Here is a 17,620-nt window from a genome sequence, read left to right as displayed (position 1 = left end):
GTTTCTGAATTCCAGTATGCACATTTCTCATTGTCTTTTCATTGTGCTGTTATGATTAATTCTTTATTAGAAGTCCTTATGCAGTTTATTCTTCCAAATTCAGAGACATGTTCTTCCAAATAGACAGATTCCTGGAACTGCATGTGCTGTGCTTCTTCCTTACACATCATTCATCTTCCTTGTAGTTTGCTATTCAGTTGAACTCTGTCTTCTCTTCAGTTGCTTATTTGGTAAAATCATGTTGAAATTCAGAATAATGCTCATATTGGTATTAGTTTGAGACATCTGGGTTTAATTTTATAAGGTTAAACAGAAGTATGGCCCAGTATTTTCAATCTACTCAGTCACTAAAAATTTGTTGTAATTAGGGACAGCAGTATATTGCCAAACCATGAGCTCAATAGTAAGTCCTCTCTTTATTTTTCCAAAGTTTCTCATTACCTCCTTTTCTCAGAAATTTAATATGTAGTGATTTCTACTTTGTTCCAGTCCGATTTCAAACTAGAAATTGGCTGTTTAAATTAACTCAGACATATAGTAAGTGCTGAGTAAGTTAATAAATTAATGTTATATGCTCATTTTGGCAGTTTTATTTTCTTCAAACTATGCAAGTGATTATTATTAATTTATTAAAGCTTTACTTATTAACTTATTGAGCATTTATCTTGTCTATCAGATGCCAAGCCTTATATTTGCCTCTAGAGATACAGAGATGATTATAATCTGCCTTCTAGGAATAAATAGTCTGGAAGGGAAGAGAAAGCTATAAACAAATAATTATAGTGCCTTTTGATATATGAACTAATAGTACTAGGCATAAAATTATGACATACCTATAAATTTAATTTAGCATATATGTAAACTTTAACTGAACATTATTTTTTGTTTAAGGTCCTTTTCCATGTGACATATGTGGCCGCCAGTTTAATGACACTGGAAATTTGAAACGCCATATAGAATGTACTCATGGTGGAAAAAGAAAATGGACTTGCTTTATCTGTGGAAAATCAGTAAGAGAAAGGTAAAGAATCATCTGCATACCCAGAAAAATCCCAATAGTGTTATGTAGAGGTAATTAGCGAATATAAGTTATAAGGGTTCAGTTAATGCAAGATACAAAATACCTGAATTATGCTTCAGTTTGAAATATAAGGAAAAAGGATTTATATTAAATATTATAGAAAATAATATGGAGAAAGTATTTGTAGGTAACATACACATAATTTTATTTCTTTCTGAAATCCCACTAAAAATAAGTGAATCAGTTTTTGTCTTTAAAGTGATATTCTCTTTTTGAAAGACAGCAAATAAAGACAGAGAGATCTTCCATACTTGAACCATCTTCCACTGCTTCCCAGGCACATTATCAGTTACCTGAATGAGAAGCAGAGTACCTGGGACTTGAACTGGTAGTCTGATAAGGGAATCGGGAGTCCCATGGCTTAACCCACTGTACCACCTGCCTCAAGTTTTTGTTGTGTTGTTTTTTAAAGGCAATGAAGACAAGGTGAGTAGAAAGGTGACAAGAATGACACAGGTTTGGAAGCTAAAAAGCATATGGATGAGTTTTAACTGACTTAGCAGATCTAGAAAATACAATTGAAAGTGGCAGTGGTGAAAAAAATGAGAATTCAGTTTACCTTGCAGAATCCATAAAAGGTCTAAGAATTGGCAGTATCAGATATTTCTGGATACTGGGGAGAAGGAAAGGCAGAACAAGGAGCTCTAGAGTAAAAACTTATAGAAGTTGCCTCATTGGATTCCCTCCCACCATCACACATGCCATTGCTTCTGAATACCTGCCCTTTCCTTCTCCCAACAGAAAGTTGGACTGGCATGTGCCATGCTGTTACATGATCAAATGCATTGTGAATGCTGACAGCAGTGAGCCAGGCCTTATCCTGGCCAACATCTTGGCTTTTATATTTTACTCTCCAGGTAGCAGGTTAGAAGACTATTCCCTGAAAACAGTCTAAGGCCATATATAGTCCATAACTAGTGACACACCGAGAGCACCTGCAGTAAAGCAGTCATCAAGAACCATTTGTGTAGGCCGGCGCCGTGGCTTAACAGGCTAATCCTCCGCCTTGCGGCACCGGCACATCGGGTTCTAGTCCCGGTTGGGGTGCCGGATTCTATCCCAGTTACCCCTCTTCCAGGCCAGCTCTCTGATATGGCCCGGGAGTGCAGTGGAGGATGGCCCAAGTCCTTGGGCCCTGCACCCGCATGGGAGACCAGGAGAAGCACCTGGCTAATGGCTTCGGATCAGCGAGATGGGCCGGCCACAGCGGCCATTGGAGGGTGAACCAGCGGCAAAAAGGAAGACCTGTCTCTCTGTCTCTCTCTCTCACTATCCACTCTGCCTGTCAAAAAAAAAAAGAGAACCATTTGTGTTCTTTGACCTTCCCATCCATGTTTTAACCTATTACAGTTAAACTCATGAGCCAGAGAGGCAAGGATTACAGGACAGTGGAAAAACTTTGGGAAATAGATTCCAACACACACACACATACACTCTTCAAGGAAAATGAATATAAAGGAAGAAGAAAACAAAAAGAAATAAACAATTACTATTTTTCCCCATTGAGGATACAGAATCCATTAAGCAAGAGAATCATTCAAATTAAAAAAAAAAAAGAGCTCTCAGATACTGAAAGAATGAAGGCCAGAGTATAGACCTAGTTGAAGGACAAAACCAGAGCAAAAATATGCAGAATTGTAAAATAAAGATCAGAACATTAAAGGACTAGACCAGCATCTGAATAATAGGTGTTTGAGAAAGAAAATACAGAGAAAATGGAGGGGGGAAATTGTTGAAATAATTCAAGATTTGCAGAACTGAAGGACACGAGTTGCCTGTTGGAAATGACAGTTCAAGGGCTGGAGCTGTGGTGTAGCAATTTAAGCCTCTGCCTGTGAAGCTGGCATCTCGTATGGGCACCATTACAATTCATGACTGTTCTACTTCCCATCTAGATCCCTGCTAATGGGCCTGGGAAAGCAGAGGAAAAGGGCCCAAGTGCTTGGGCCCCTTCACCCACATGGGAGACCTGGAAGATGCTCCTGGCTTCTGGCTTCAGTTTGGCCCAGCTCCTGCCTTTGTAGCCATTTGAGAGGTGAACTAGCGGATGGAAGATCTGTGTCTCTCTCTCTCTCTCTTTTTGTAACTCTGCCTTTCAAATAAAATAGATAATTTTTTTAAAAAGACAATTCATATGCTTAGATAAATTAGATGAAAAGAAACTTGTCCCAAGATATGTCAGTACATTTCAGTACATGGGACAAACAAACATGTTTCTAGAGAGGGAAAAAGTCACATACGTTGAGTAGAATTATGTGTACCTTCTCTTTTATTTTTTTTTTAAGATTTATTTTATTTATTTATTTGAAAGTCAGAGTTATGCAGAGAGAGAGAGAGAGAGAGGTCTTCCATCCACTGGTTTACTCCCCAGTTGGCCGCAGTGGCTGAAGCTGCACCGATCCGAAGCCTGGAGCCAGGAGCTTCCTCCGGGTCTCCCAGGCGGGTGCAGGGGCCCACGGACTTGGGCCGTCTTCTGCTTTCCAAGTCCATAGCAGAGAGCTGGATCGGAAGTGGAACAGCTGGGTCTTGAATGGGCACCCATATGGGATGCTGGTGCTTCAGGCCAGGGCATCAACCCACTGCGCCACAGCGCTGGCCCGTGTGTACCTTCTCAATAGTAGCACTAGAAGTAAGATGATGCAGCAGTACCTTCGAAATTCTGAAAGAATATTCTCCAACGTAGAAATCTGTTCTCAAATTAACACAATCAAGTTTGAGGACAGAATAAAGCCATTTTCTAAAAGATTTATTTATTTGGAAGGCAGAGTTACAGAGAGAGAGAAATAAATCTTTTTCCGTTGGTTTACTCCTCAAGTTGCCACAATGGCCAGTAGCCTGGAACTCCATCTGAATCTCCCACAGAGGTGGCAGGGGCCCAAGCTCTCGGGCCATCCTCCACTGCTTTCCCAGGTGCATTAGCAGGGAGCTGAATAGGAAGTGGAGCAGCCAGGATTTGAACCATGGTCATATTGGATGCCGGTGTCACAGGAGGCAGCTTTATCCACTACATCATGCCAGGCCCTAAAGCCATTTTCATGTCAACAAATTACCCTTTAATGTAGTCTTTTTTTAAAATTAATTAATTAATTTATTTGAAAGGCAGAGAGGCAGAGAGACAGAGGCTGAGAGAGAGAGAGAAAGAGAGATCTTTCATCCTCAGGTTCACTCCCCAGATGGCTGCAACAGCCAGAGCTACGGCAATCCAAAGCCAGGAGCCAAGAGCTTCTTCTGGGTCTCCCACGCGGGTGCAAGGACCCAAAGTCTTGGGCCATCTTCCACTGCTTTCCCAGGGCACAGCAGAGAGCTAGACTGGAAGTGGAGCAGCTGGGACTCCAACCAGTGCCCATGTGGGATGCCAGCATGCCACAGCGCCGGCCCCTAATCTAGTCTTAGTCATGAAGTTACTGAACCGAAAGGAGAGTAAAACCATAAAGAGAAGATGGGCTACAGAAAATAGTTCTAACATGGGAGAGAAGAAAGCCAGTTCATTATAGGATGGTGAGAGTCAGTCCCCAAATGTCAGATGTGCAGCATAAGGAGTGTGTAGTCCACACTGGTAGTAGTGTGACCGAGTGCATATCCGGGGAACAGAATGCTGTAGTGAATCTGCCTCTTATCTGTACTCTCCCTGTTTAGGAGGTGTGTGCTAGTGAGGTTCCTACTTGTTCTGCTCTTCTGGTTGACTGAACTGATGACACTCATTTCATTTTACAAAAATGTTTTTTGAGCCATCTATGAGAATTAGGGCCAGGTCATATTAAGTAAGCTTAGCAACAAGATCGGCCTACTCACTTTGACTGTACTTCTGTCAGTCTACTATACCTCTGTCCGTTGCTCCCCCTGGGAGAACCCAGTGGTTTCTGGTATTAATGCATTACTTTACCCATTGGCTTGTCAAAAGAGTTTCTTGTTAACTCTTAGGAAGCTGCAGCTTGATATTGATCTAGCAACGGTGTTTATATTATCTTCTAGGCTCTTTATTTGTGGTGCTATTGTTAGGTTTATGCTTGCTTCTCAGCCTTTCAAAACATACAAAACGTTGTTTTTATATATGTGTGTGTATCTGCATATATGAAACAAAAGGAAATGCGTAACATAAACATACTTTGGAGAAGAAGTTAGGAGGGTGAAATTAGGGAAGAGCCAGCATATAGATGTAGCTTAGATACAGTAATGTGGGGCCAACACTGTGGTGTAGAAGGTTTAGCCTCTGTCTGCAGCGAAAGATGGCCTGCATACTTGGGCCCCTATACCCACATACGAGACCTGGAAGAAGGTCCTGGCTCTGGCCTGGTCCAACTCCAGCCTTTGCAACCCTTTAGGGAGTGAACCAGCAGATGGAAGACCTCTCTCTCTGCTTCTCTCTCTGTATCTCTGCCTTTCAAATAAATAAGTCCTTAAAAAAGATACATTTATGTTCTCATTCTTAACCTGCACTTAAATGATTAATACTATTATTTAAGCTGTGTGTACTATCAATTTTATATATTCCAGTATATAAAATTTTCATAATAAAAATTATGAATGTCATTCCCATAAAATAACAGATACATATAATGATAGGATAGGAAAACCAGTACGCCATATTTATGTGAAAATATATTATCAGATTGACAAAGTTTTATATGCATTATAATCTAATTTTTCCCCTTGTGTAACAAGAAGAAACAAAGAAATATAACTTTGTATCTTTTTACTGTAATAGAAGTCTAAGAGTATTTTTCCCCAAAACTGAGTTGCCTACAAAGTGTCACCTGTTCTTGATTGGTGGGCCTATAGAAGAGCACTATCTACTGACAAAGCCTTTAATTTTATTATGTATGAGAGTGAAATAAACACTAAGTAGTAGTGACAGCCAAAAGCCTGCAGAGGTCACTTGCTCTTAGTTTTACTTCCTTTTTCCTTAAAATAACATCTTTACCCAGCACTTTTAGATAATGTGGAAAAATTCTGAATTTTAGAATATAGGAACTGCTGATGATGTACTTGGAGCAGTGATGTTCATACAATCACCCTTGCAGAGTCACAGGGACTGGAAGACTAGAATAGCAACCATTACATCCTTTATATAGGTTGTCTTTTCTTTTTCTTTACTTTTTTTTTTTTTAATATTTATTTATTTGAAAAACAGTGTGATAGAGAGAGATCTTCCATCTGGTGGTTCACTCCCATAATGGCCACAACAGCGTTGAGCCAGGCTAAAGCCAGGAGCCAGGAATTTCTCCTGGTTTTCCGCATGGGTGGCAGGTGCCCTGGTACTTAAACCATCATCTGCGCCTTCCGAGTCACATTAGCAGTCAATGAAGTGGAGAGCTGGGACTCTAACCACCATTCTGATAATGCATCCTGGAATCACAAATGGTGTTTTAACCCTCTGCATCAGAATGCTGGCCCCAGGTTGCTTTTTCCTATCAGCTTCTGGAAATGGGACATACCTGTAATGTTTTATTTCCCTTAAAACATTATTATTATTATTATTTATTCATTTGAAAGATAGAAAGAGCTGCCATCCACTGTTTCAGTACCCAGATGCCTTCAGGGGCTAGTGCTGGGCCAAACTGAAGCTGGGAACTGAGAACTCAAGACAGTTCTCCAACGTGGGTGACAGGAACCTGATTACTGAGCCATCCCTGCTCCCTCCCAAAGTGCACATTAGTGGGAAGCTGGAGTCAGGAATAGAGCCAGATATCAAAGCCAGGCACTCTGATATGTGACCCAGGCATCTTAACCACTAGGTCAAATTCCTCAGCACATATTTGAAAAGAATAGTGTTGATAAACTTGATTACTTAAATAGTATTCACCTTCCCCACCAAAATTCACATCAGCTTTACCTAATTCAGTAGTAACAGTTGAACATTTTAAATTTATACTTCTTCAAAATTTGCTTAAGCTAGATAATCAGCTCTCTAAGCAAACCAGTGGTGGAGATTAAAGTTATATTTGTTTTTGTAAGGAAATAGAGCAAACATTTTTGTATACTGACGAGAGTAGTCCAACAAAAAGCAAAAGTTTGTAAGAGAAAGACAGTTGCTGTAGTATGTTAGCTTATACACTGACATTTAAAAAATCTTTAAATATATAATTTTTTTTTAACACAGAACTACTTTGAAAGAACATTTAAGAATCCACAGTGGAGAAAAGCCTCATCTTTGTAGTATTTGTGGACAAAGTTTTCGCCATGGAAGCTCATACAGGTGAATAAAGCTGTTTTTTCTCTAAATTGAATGAGATAAAATTAAATCTACATATTCCAGATTTTCATCATTTCTCTAATTCAGCTTGTTGAATTAATCATTTCTTGGGCTTTATGATGCATAAAAATTATTACTAAATTTTCCCCCCAATATTTTTATTACCTTCATTCTATATTATGAAGTATTATTAAATATTTCATTATTGTGTTTACTAAAGTCTTTACTAAGTTAATGTTATTAAAATATTTATTATTTTGAAAATGTATTAAAAGTCTGATGTTCTAAAGTTAATATATTTCTCTACTGTTCATTAAATGATGCCTTACTATGAAAATATGGCAAAATTTACAACTCTGGAATCCTCAGTTTTAGAAAGTCTTCTGTATATTAGTTGTACTTATAACTTATTTGATTATTTTTATGGTTGAATCCCTGACTACATTTGCAGTTTATGGAAAGTTTTTTTCTAAATAAATAATATATAATTCCTTATTGTGAAATGTATATACAGTTTTAATTTTTCTTAGGCTCTTAAGAATTTTAAGACTAATATTTATGATTTATTTATTATTTCTCTCTATGTTAAAGCAGTATATTTCTCCTTTAGATTTAGTCTCGCCAGTTTACTGGTTTCAGTTACAGTTACCTGCTTTGAAAACTAGTGAATGAGAAAGTTACTCCTTTTGCAAGGAGATAAAGGATTATGAGGATAAAAATAATCGAGTAAAAAGAGTTTTATAATCTGTCTTTGAGTGACAGTAAAATGAACGCTTTTAAAAAAAATTTCTCATTTTATATGAAAGAGTGACAGAAAGAGAGAAACAGAAAGAGAGATTCTGTCTTCGCTCCACTGGTTCATTTCTCAAATGCCCACAACACCTAGGACTAGGCTGGCTGAAGCCAGGAGCCAAGAGCTAGGAACTTCATCTGAGTCTCCTATGTGGTGATAAAGACTCAGGTAATTGGGTCATCATCCGCTACTTTTCCAGGCACCTTATCAGGAAGCTGGATCAGAAGTGGAGCAGCTGGAACTTGAACTGGCACTCTAACATATGATGCTGGTGTCACAAGAAGGGGGTCCTAAACCACTTCACTACAATGCCAGCCTGAAAATGGTCCACACTTTATAAATGTGGAGAAAAGTAGTAAAATGTAATATAATTATTAATATAGTAAATTTTCAACTATATGTAAATAGTATTAGTTATCTACAGATAGATTCTCTATCATTTGTGCTATCATTTGCTGTCAATATCACAATTACTCCATTTGTTTAATTTCTATTTTTTCCTCTCCCCATATCTCTTAGATTTGGCTAGTTAAATGGATGATACCCCCAGATACTTGGCAGATTCAGTTAAACAGATATAAGATCTATAAGTCCAGAAAGAATATCACCCAGAAGTGGCTTCAGCATGAGCAAATATTGAATGCTCTTTAAAAAAAATTTTTGTTTTTATTAGTTTGATAGAGACAGACTGTGACCTCTCAGCTGCTGGTTCATTCCCCAGATGCTCATAACTTCTGGGGCTGAGCTAGGCCAAAGCCATGAGCCAGTAATAGAGTCTGGGTCCTTCCATATGAGTAACAGGGACCCAAGTACTTGGGCCTTTACCTGCTGCCTCTCAGGACGCCTGTTAATAGGGGGCTGGTTTTGGACAGGCATCTGGGACTCGAATTCAAGCACTCTGACTTGGGATGTGGGCATTCTACCTGACATCTTAACCTCTAGTTCAAATGTTTCCCATGAAATGCTTTTTTAAAGAGATGAATAGGAACCATGATTTCATATCATGAAAAACTGGGAAGGACTCTGAAAATTATAAAAACAGAGGAATTAATAACCATCAAGGTCTTTCTTTCTGAAATATCCATTTCAGTCATCTTTAATATTTTTTCTATTATAGACTTCACTTACGAGTGCATCACGATGATAAAAGATATGAATGTGATGAGTGTGGTAAAACATTTATTCGTCATGACCACCTTACGAAGCACAAAAAAATACATTCAGGTAAGCTGTGTTTTGTATAGCTATTTCTGAAATCCTTTAAAAAATATCTGGAAAGGACATACTATTACATCATGTTTATGTTGACTGTAATTTTAATAAGTTGGTATATTTTGGTTGCTCCTTTGTAACTAAATAGTGATCTGAAAGGCCTTTTTTAAAAAGTAGCTGAAAGCAACATAATTTTATGACATGTTTGTTTACTTTGTGACTATAAAGTTTAAATAATTCTCAAGTTTTTCATTTTGGATATTATGTGTATTTGTGTGGTGATTGGTATTGGCACTTTTCACAAAGGGAGAAACTATGGTAATATTTGTCACTTGGATAATTTTGAGAAAAAGTAGCAAAATTTTTTAAAAAGAAAATTATTATAATTCGATGTTCAGTTTTCCATTATATTGAATTTGAAACTGTCTTTGGAAGAGTACATTAATAGTACATTAATGATTAATTTCAAATCTTTGTACTCTATAATTTTTATATTTGGGAGTTTTTTTCCTCCAATTTTGTTGTTCAAGAAGTGCTAAGGGAACAATTATGTAATTACAGTAATGGTAAAGAGCCATCTCTGTGACACAGAACAGGTGATGTTACTAGTATTATATAAAGTATAACAGGCCGGCGCTGCAGCTCACTAGGCTAATCCTCCGCCTTGTGGCGCTGGCACACCGGGTTCAAGTCCCGGTTGCCCCTCTTGCAGGCCAGCTCTCTGCTATGGCCCGTGAGTGCAGTGGAGGATGGCCCAAGTGCTTGGGCCCTGTACCCCATGGGAGACCAGGAGAAGCACCTTGCTCCTGGCTTCGGATCAGTGCAGTGCGCTGGCCGCAGCACGCCGGCCACAGCACGCTGGCCGCAGCAGCCATCGGAGGGTTAACCAACGGTAAAGGAAGACCTTTCTCTCTGTCTCTCTCTCTCTTCACTGTCCACTCTGCCTGTCAAAAAAAAAAAAAAAAAATTTAAAAAAAGTATAACAGACAGTAATCATTTGCTTAAAAGTCTCAGCAAGCCAGTCTGATTTATTATCACCACTTGTAAATGATAAAGATCTGATAACTTTCTTCATTGGAATGAATATGTTTTCATTTTTAGAAGAACTTGGGATTCCTAATTCTAGAGATCACATGCTGACATTGCACACAAATATTGAGACCAGAATTTTTAAAGACCAAGGCTTTGTAACTGAAAGCAAGAACAGGGATGAGAAATTGGACTTATCTAGAATTTTCCACTACATTTGTGTTTTAGCTCATTGTGAATATAAGAAATCCCCATAGGTGAAAGTCTTTTAAAATTAAGTACAAAGATCTGAAAATCAGATTTTTTTTTTACTTCTTAAAAATAGTAACATTGCATCATCTCTAATGTAAACCGGTTTGAGTGTTTTATATCCATACATTCATACATATGTATATATGCTTTTAGTAATGTAAAATATTTTATATTTATATATTTAGGAATATTTATATAAATATATAAAATACATTTCTATACATCAATATATATTTAGGGATACAAAGATACATTTTTAGGAATATAAAAATTTTTTAAAATTCTGAGTTTCGAAATTACTTAATCTATCTTGCTTTGTTACATTGAAAGGTGAGATCTGAGGTGTATTGCAAAAGACTTCTTTTTTTTTTTTTTTTTTGACAGGCAGAGTGGACAGTGAGAGAGAGACAGAGAGAAAGGTCTTCTATTGCCGTTGGTTCACCCTCCAATGGCCGCCGCGGTAGGTGCGCTGCGGCCGGCGCACCGCGCTGATCCGATGGCAGGAGCCAGGTGCTTATCCTGGTCTCCCATGGGGTGCAGGGCCCAAGGACTTGGGCCATCCTCCACTGCACTCCCTGGCCACAGCAGAGAGCTGGCCTGGAAGAGGGGCAACTGGGACAGGATCGGTGCCCCGACCGGGACTAGAACCCGGTGTGCCGGCGCCGCAAGGCGGAGGATTAGCCTAGTGAGCCGCGGCGCAGGCCAGCAAGAGACTTCTTATTTCATCTCCAAGTAGGGAAAGGATTTACATGCATGACTTAAGCATAGATGCTTTGAAGAAACATATTTGAATAGGGAATGTAAAGGAAACAGTCCAAAATAAGGATGACTTGGCTTTCATTGTACATTTCACACCAAAAGATTTTAGTTTTTGTTAATTGAAATGCATATTTTAATAAAAATATGTGGCTGTTTGTTTTAAGGTGAAAAGGCTCATCAGTGTGAAGAATGTGGAAAATGTTTTGGTCGTAGGGATCATCTCACTGTTCATTATAAAAGTGTGCACCTGGGAGAGAAAGTATGGCAAAAGTAAGTGAAAAACCAAAGTTTCTGATAATTACAACATTGGCTGAGTTTCAGTTGGAGGCAAGTTACTGCTTGTCTTGTTCATTCTGTTCAACTGGTGATAGTTTTTTTTTTTTTTTTTTTTATTTTTTTTTATTTTTGACAGGCAGAGTGGACAGTGAGAGAGAGAGAGACAGACAGAAAGGTCTTCCTTTTGCCGTTGGTTCACCCTCCAATGGCCGCCGCGGTTGGCGCGCTGCGGCCGGCGCACCGCGCTGATCCGATGGCAGGAGCCAGGTGCTTCTCCTGGTCTCCCATGGGGTGCAGGGCCCAAGCACTTGGGCCATCCTCCACTGCACTCCCTGGCCACAGCAGAGAGCTGGCCTGGAAGAGGGGCAACCGGGACAGGATCGGTGCCCCGACCAGGACTAGAACCCGGTGTGCCGGCGCCGCAAGGCGGAGGATTAGCCTAGTGAGCCGCGGCGCCGGCCCAACTGGTGATAGTTTAACCAGCTCTTGTGTAGCATCTGTTACTTCTTTGTAGAACTAAAAGAATTAACTCATATTTTTTCCTGCTTGTTTTTGAGTACTTCAGAGGCTAAAATGTGGTAGATCTTGAAGTCAATAACTAATTTGAAATCTGGGAATTCTTTGGGGATATTATTTATCTTTGGTTGCTTTTGCTCTTTGAAAGCTAAATATACTGCCTAAATACTATGTTTAGTAAGACAGCAGTTAGAAAACATTTGCAGTCAGAAATTAAACTTGTTTCTAATCACACTAAGCATTTAAAATAAAATGTTTTATCTGAAGGAAGCATTTGCTGTCTTGAACATCAGCTTTTTAATGTAATTTAGATTTCACAGTTTAACTTAAGTTAGTTACTGAGTATAAAATGTTGGAAGAATTCATGTTCCCAGACCAGATATTTGGGGTGAATGATAAGTAACAGACATGATCTGTGGTTCTAAGAAGCTTAGTTTAAAAGTGCTACATATAGGGGCCGGCGCTGTGGCGCGGTGGGTTAGTGCCCTGGCCTGAAGCACTGGCATCTCATATGGGCGCCGGTTCTAGTCCCGGCTGCTCCTCTTCTGATCCAGCTCTGTTATGGCCTGGGATACCAGTAGAAGATGGCCTAAGTCCTTGGGCCCCTGCACCCACGTGAGAGACCCAGAAGAAGCTCCTGGCTCCTGGCTTTAGATCGGCGCAGCTCCAGCCATTGCAGCCATCTGGAGAGTGAACCAGCAGATGGAAGATCTCTCTCTGTCTCTACCTGTATCTATAACTCTGTCTTTCAAATAAATAAAATAAACCTTTAAAAAAAAAAAAGTGCTACATATGAGCAAGATATGCATAGTGCATATAAATGTAGTACATAAAAGATCATTTTGAAGAGGAGAGTGTGCTATTTGTATTCTTTTTTTACATTCATATGTTTATTATTTTTTTCACTAAATTCACTCATTAATCTAATTTTTTTAAGATTTTTTTTTTTTTTTTTTAATTTGAAAGTAGAGGTTAGAGAGGAAGAGACAGAGAACTTCCATCTGTTGGTTCACTCCCCAAATGGCTGTGACAACTGGGGCTGGGCTAGGCTGATGCCAGGAGCTAGGAACTCCATTCTGGTTTCCCGTGTGGGTGGGAGGGGCCCAAGTACTTGGGCTGTCTTCCACTGCTTTCGCAGGCTCATTAGCTGGGAGCTGTATTAGTAGCAGAGCAGCCAGGACTTGAAGTGCTGCTCCAGTGTGGGATGCTGGTATTGCAGGTGGTGACTTAATCCTGCTTTGCTACAATGCCAGCCCCTCATTGAATTATTAATTCAGTATACGCTAGGAATGTTGCTGAGTGCTGGGAAAATCAACAATATGCATGATGCTATTCAAAAGAACTTCAACACATTGTGAGGATAGATGGAAAAAAGAGTTAGAACTACAAACTCACTAGCTAAAGGGGTTCTATAACTTTTTTTTCCTTCAAGACCTCTTTATATCTTTAACAATTATTCAGCAAGGAGCTGTTTTGTTATAAACTATGTAATGTGAAAAATCCAACATACAAGTTGTATTACATGAATTACATAAATCATTGAGAAAACTGAAAATATTCAGATATTAATTCATTTAAAATACACATGTATGCTAATGTAAGTAGCATTTTATAAAAATATAAAGCTAAAGAAATTAGAAGAGTGGCATTGTTTTACATTTTTATGAATCTCTTCCATGGCTTACTACAGTGCAGCTGGGTCATCCTACGTGCTGCAATGTGTGCCTCACACAGATTTGGAATTGGAAACAAACGGAGCATTGTAATAGCCTTCTCAGATAATTGTAAATAGCCTTGTTACCACCACTACTAAATTAAACAAGTGGTTGTTTTGTAAAGGTAGTTGCAAGGTGGAATTTGAAACAAGATCAATAAAATGTTCTCGATCTGTTCCATTCAGTTCATGGGTCTGTCTTGTACTTTGAATTTACTTTTTGGCCATACATGCTCTTTTCATGTTATGCATTTGTTATTGAAATTACAGGTTCACTAAGTTATACAGTTTCTCCAGATGTTGGCACATTTCACGGTGTGGTATCAATGTATTACATTTGTTAGCATGGCCTCTCTCTCAGAGAGGAGCATTGGGAAGCTATCAGGATCACAGTGGCAGAAAATACGTGTTTTCCAAAGTCTTTAATTAGTTTGAAAGCTGAAACTTTTATCATCAGTTGTTCCCTTTGAAGTGACTGCTCACTTCATTTGATTTTGAAGAGGTGTTTTTTCTTGAGACAGCTGTCATACTTTCATATGCACTAGAATTGCTTCATGTGTACTTCCCATTTCATCACATTATTAAAAAGGCTGAGATCGGAAAGGTTAAAATTTAGTGAAATTATAATTTTATTGCTTTATCACATCTTTTTCTCTCTGTGAATACATGGTGGTAAAGAAGGCATTTGGGTATCTCCCTTCTTTAGAACTAAGATAATAACACTTTTACCCACCATTTCTTTGCATCATAATATCATATAGTTTTTTTTGTTGTTGTTGTTTAAGATTTATTTATTTACTTGAAATAGTTACAGAAAGGGAGGGAGAGACAGAGAGATACAGAGATACATCCATGCTCTGGTTTACTCCTGAGGTGGCCACAATGGCTGGGCCTGGGCAAGGCCGAAGCCAGGAGCCAGGAGCTTCCTCCTGGTCTCCCATGTGGGTCCAAGGGCCCAGAAACCTGGGCCACTCTCTGCTGCTTATCCCAGGCTATTAGAAGGGAGGTGCACTGTACAACACCAGGACACAAACTGAGCCCAAATGGATTTCCAGTGTCACAGGCAGTGGTCTTACCAGCTCTGTCACAATGCCTGCCCCAGTTACAAAGTAGTTTCATAAAAAGACCAATAATACCAGTAGCATTTACTCTTTCATCCCCAGTTATAAAAATCACCGATATCTTCAGGCATTGCCATGTGTTCCACGGTTGGCAAAACTGCTCCTAGTTGAGTGCCGCATCCTCTATCTTTATGGACCCGTGGGAACCATTTGTATCTACCATAAATATAACTGGAATGAGACAAACCAAGAAGAGAGTTTAGGAATCTATTGCTGAGGTTCTCCTGATACCTCCAGTTTGCCAAATCGAAATCACTTTGTGTGTTTCATCAAGTAGAAGTTCCTAGGAGGCAAGGCTTTGCTTGTGTCTTCTAAATGTTAGAGTAGATGAGGTGAAAACTGTGAATGGCGTATTACATTGCTATGTAGTGTTGGTTATAATGTGCTAAACATTCTGGTAAAACTTACTGGATATGTTAAGAACAATCTTAGAGAATATTAAATAGCCTCTTGACATAATAATTTTGCCATATGTTCATTAGATATGAATTGCTCCCCAGATGAAGCGATAATGGCATTACCAATGACTGTCACTTAAATGCTAATAGTTTGTGGTGGGGGTTGTGGCTCAGTATGTTAAGCTATCATTTGGGATATCCACATGCCATATTGGAGTGCCCAAGATTCTGCCTAATGCACCTGGAAGGCACCAGATGATGGATTAAGTACTTGGGTCCCTTAAAACCACATAGGAGACCTGAATGGAGTTCCTCGCTCCTGGCTCCTACCTGGCCTAGCCCTAGCTGTTGTGGTCATTTAGAGAGTGTACCAATGGATGGAAGATATCTCTCTGTGTTTTCCTCTCTCCCTGTCACTATGCCTCTCAAATAAATGATTAAGGAAAACTTTTTTAAAAAGTGCTGGCAGTTTTACAATTATTTTAGTCTTCACTATTAAAATTTAATGTTAAGAATTGTTTAATCCAAAAACACTTTTCAAGGTAACTTTAGGGTACTTTTTAGCTTTGAAAGTAAAGGGTTAGTATTCCATTTTTTTATATAGATACCTATGAAGTTCAAATTTGTAATACTTGCTAGGAACTGAACCAGTGACAGCAGTGTCACCTTTTTGATGAATACAGATTTTGCGATTGTTGGACTTTCTTTTTGATCAGCCTCAGCGTATATTTCCTGCTCTTTTTAGTCTGCATCTGTGTAGGTCCCATAACCTTCAGTGCAGTCAAGATACAGAATGGTTCTGGCATCTCAGATTTCTGCCATTTCCCTTCCCCCTTAAGCCCACCATTGAGGTATTTCCAATTTTTCCTTTATGTATTTGATTATCTAATGATAAATATTCAGTGACTTAAAGCAATTGAAAATTTAAGAACTTATTTTTATAGATTCGTTTGTTGAGTATAACAGAAGAAAGAACCCGAGACAAACTGCAAGTAAAGTTTTAACTTATTTTCATAAAATTATATTGAAAAACTCAAACTTTTTTTGTTTTCTTAGATATAAGGCAACATTTCATCAGTGTGATGTTTGTAAGAAAATTTTTAAAGGCAAATCAAGTCTAGAAATGCATTTTCGGACACATTCAGGTAAAATTTAATCAGTGGTTAAATGTTTTTGTGTAACTACTCAGAAGTATAATGTGAACATGTAAACTTTTTTGTTTTGGGTTAAAATTTTTTTCCTCATTAAACTGTGTATTCATTGTATTGAAGTTCATATCATGAGTGAGTAATATTTTTCACTATTCTGTTATGTAAGCTTTAATATTTTAATATTTTTTATAATTTGGTAAAGAAGTTTTTTGCAGTTTTTACTAAAATTTTAGCCCTCCTCTTTCCCTTTTCTGATTGTTTTATGGATCCTCTTTATTTTACTTTCTGAAGGCTTTTCTTAGGTTTTGTTCCTTTTGTTCTCTTTTAAAAGAATAATGCAAATATGGCTTGATTGTCTTGTTTACAAGATAACATTGTACTATTTCCTTATTACAAAGCTGTTCATCATTTATATATAGTTGTAGTGGACTACTATGTTTCAGCTGCTTTCTAGAAATTGTCATTGTCTAACTGTTTCGTTTTTCCCCTGGGGGTTGCTACCACATTTTGAAATAAAAAATATATTGGATTATTTCTTATAGATTGCCTTAGTCTTTGTTTGCCTTCTTGTACTAATTAACAGTTTTTAAAGCAGTCAGCTTAATAGAACTAATGATTTGCAAGAGATACTGAACTTATAAAAAATTAGTTTGAGGCCGGCGCCGCGGCTCACTAGGCTAATCCTCCGCCTTGCGGCGCCGGCACACCGGGTTCTAGTCCCGGTCGGGGCACTGATCCTGTCCCGGTTGCCCCTCTTCCAGGCCAGCTCTTTGCTGTGGCCAGGGAGTGCAGTGGAGGATGGCCCAAGTCCTTGGGCCCTGCACCCCATGGGAGACCAGGATAAGCACCTGGCTCCTGCCATTGGATCAGCGCGGTGCGCTGGCCGCAGTGCGCCTACCGCGGCAGCCATTGGAGGATGAACCAACGGCAAAAAGGAAGACCTTTCTCTCTGTCTCTCTCTCTCACTGTCCACTCTGCCTGTCAAAAAAAAGAAAAGAAAAAGAAAAAAAATTAGTTTGAAACCATTGATAATTTAAGAATTTTGAAACTTCAGGAGCTATTCTAAAGGAAAAATTTAGCAGCGCTGGCTGAATTGCATTAAAAGTTTTGAGAGCATCAATTTAT

General features: G+C 38.8%; 1 protein-coding gene across 1 annotated transcript in view; it reads left to right on the top strand.

Moving 5' to 3' along the window:
- Positions 1-17,620, top strand: part of ZBTB41 (zinc finger and BTB domain containing 41) — a 51,075-nt gene that overhangs the window by 21,880 nt on the left and 11,575 nt on the right. Inside the window, exons 6-10 of the mRNA XM_062211542.1 lie at positions 892-1,021; positions 7,182-7,277; positions 9,185-9,291; positions 11,484-11,589; positions 16,401-16,489. Of these exons, the coding sequence (XP_062067526.1) occupies positions 892-1,021; positions 7,182-7,277; positions 9,185-9,291; positions 11,484-11,589; positions 16,401-16,489 (528 nt within the window). The remainder of the gene's footprint in view (positions 1-891; positions 1,022-7,181; positions 7,278-9,184; positions 9,292-11,483; positions 11,590-16,400; positions 16,490-17,620) is intronic.

Source organism: Lepus europaeus, chromosome 14, assembly GCF_033115175.1.
Source record: "Lepus europaeus isolate LE1 chromosome 14, mLepTim1.pri, whole genome shotgun sequence".
Classification (NCBI taxonomy): Eukaryota; Metazoa; Chordata; class Mammalia; order Lagomorpha; family Leporidae; genus Lepus; species Lepus europaeus.
This window is presented reverse-complemented; position numbering and strand designations above follow the sequence as displayed.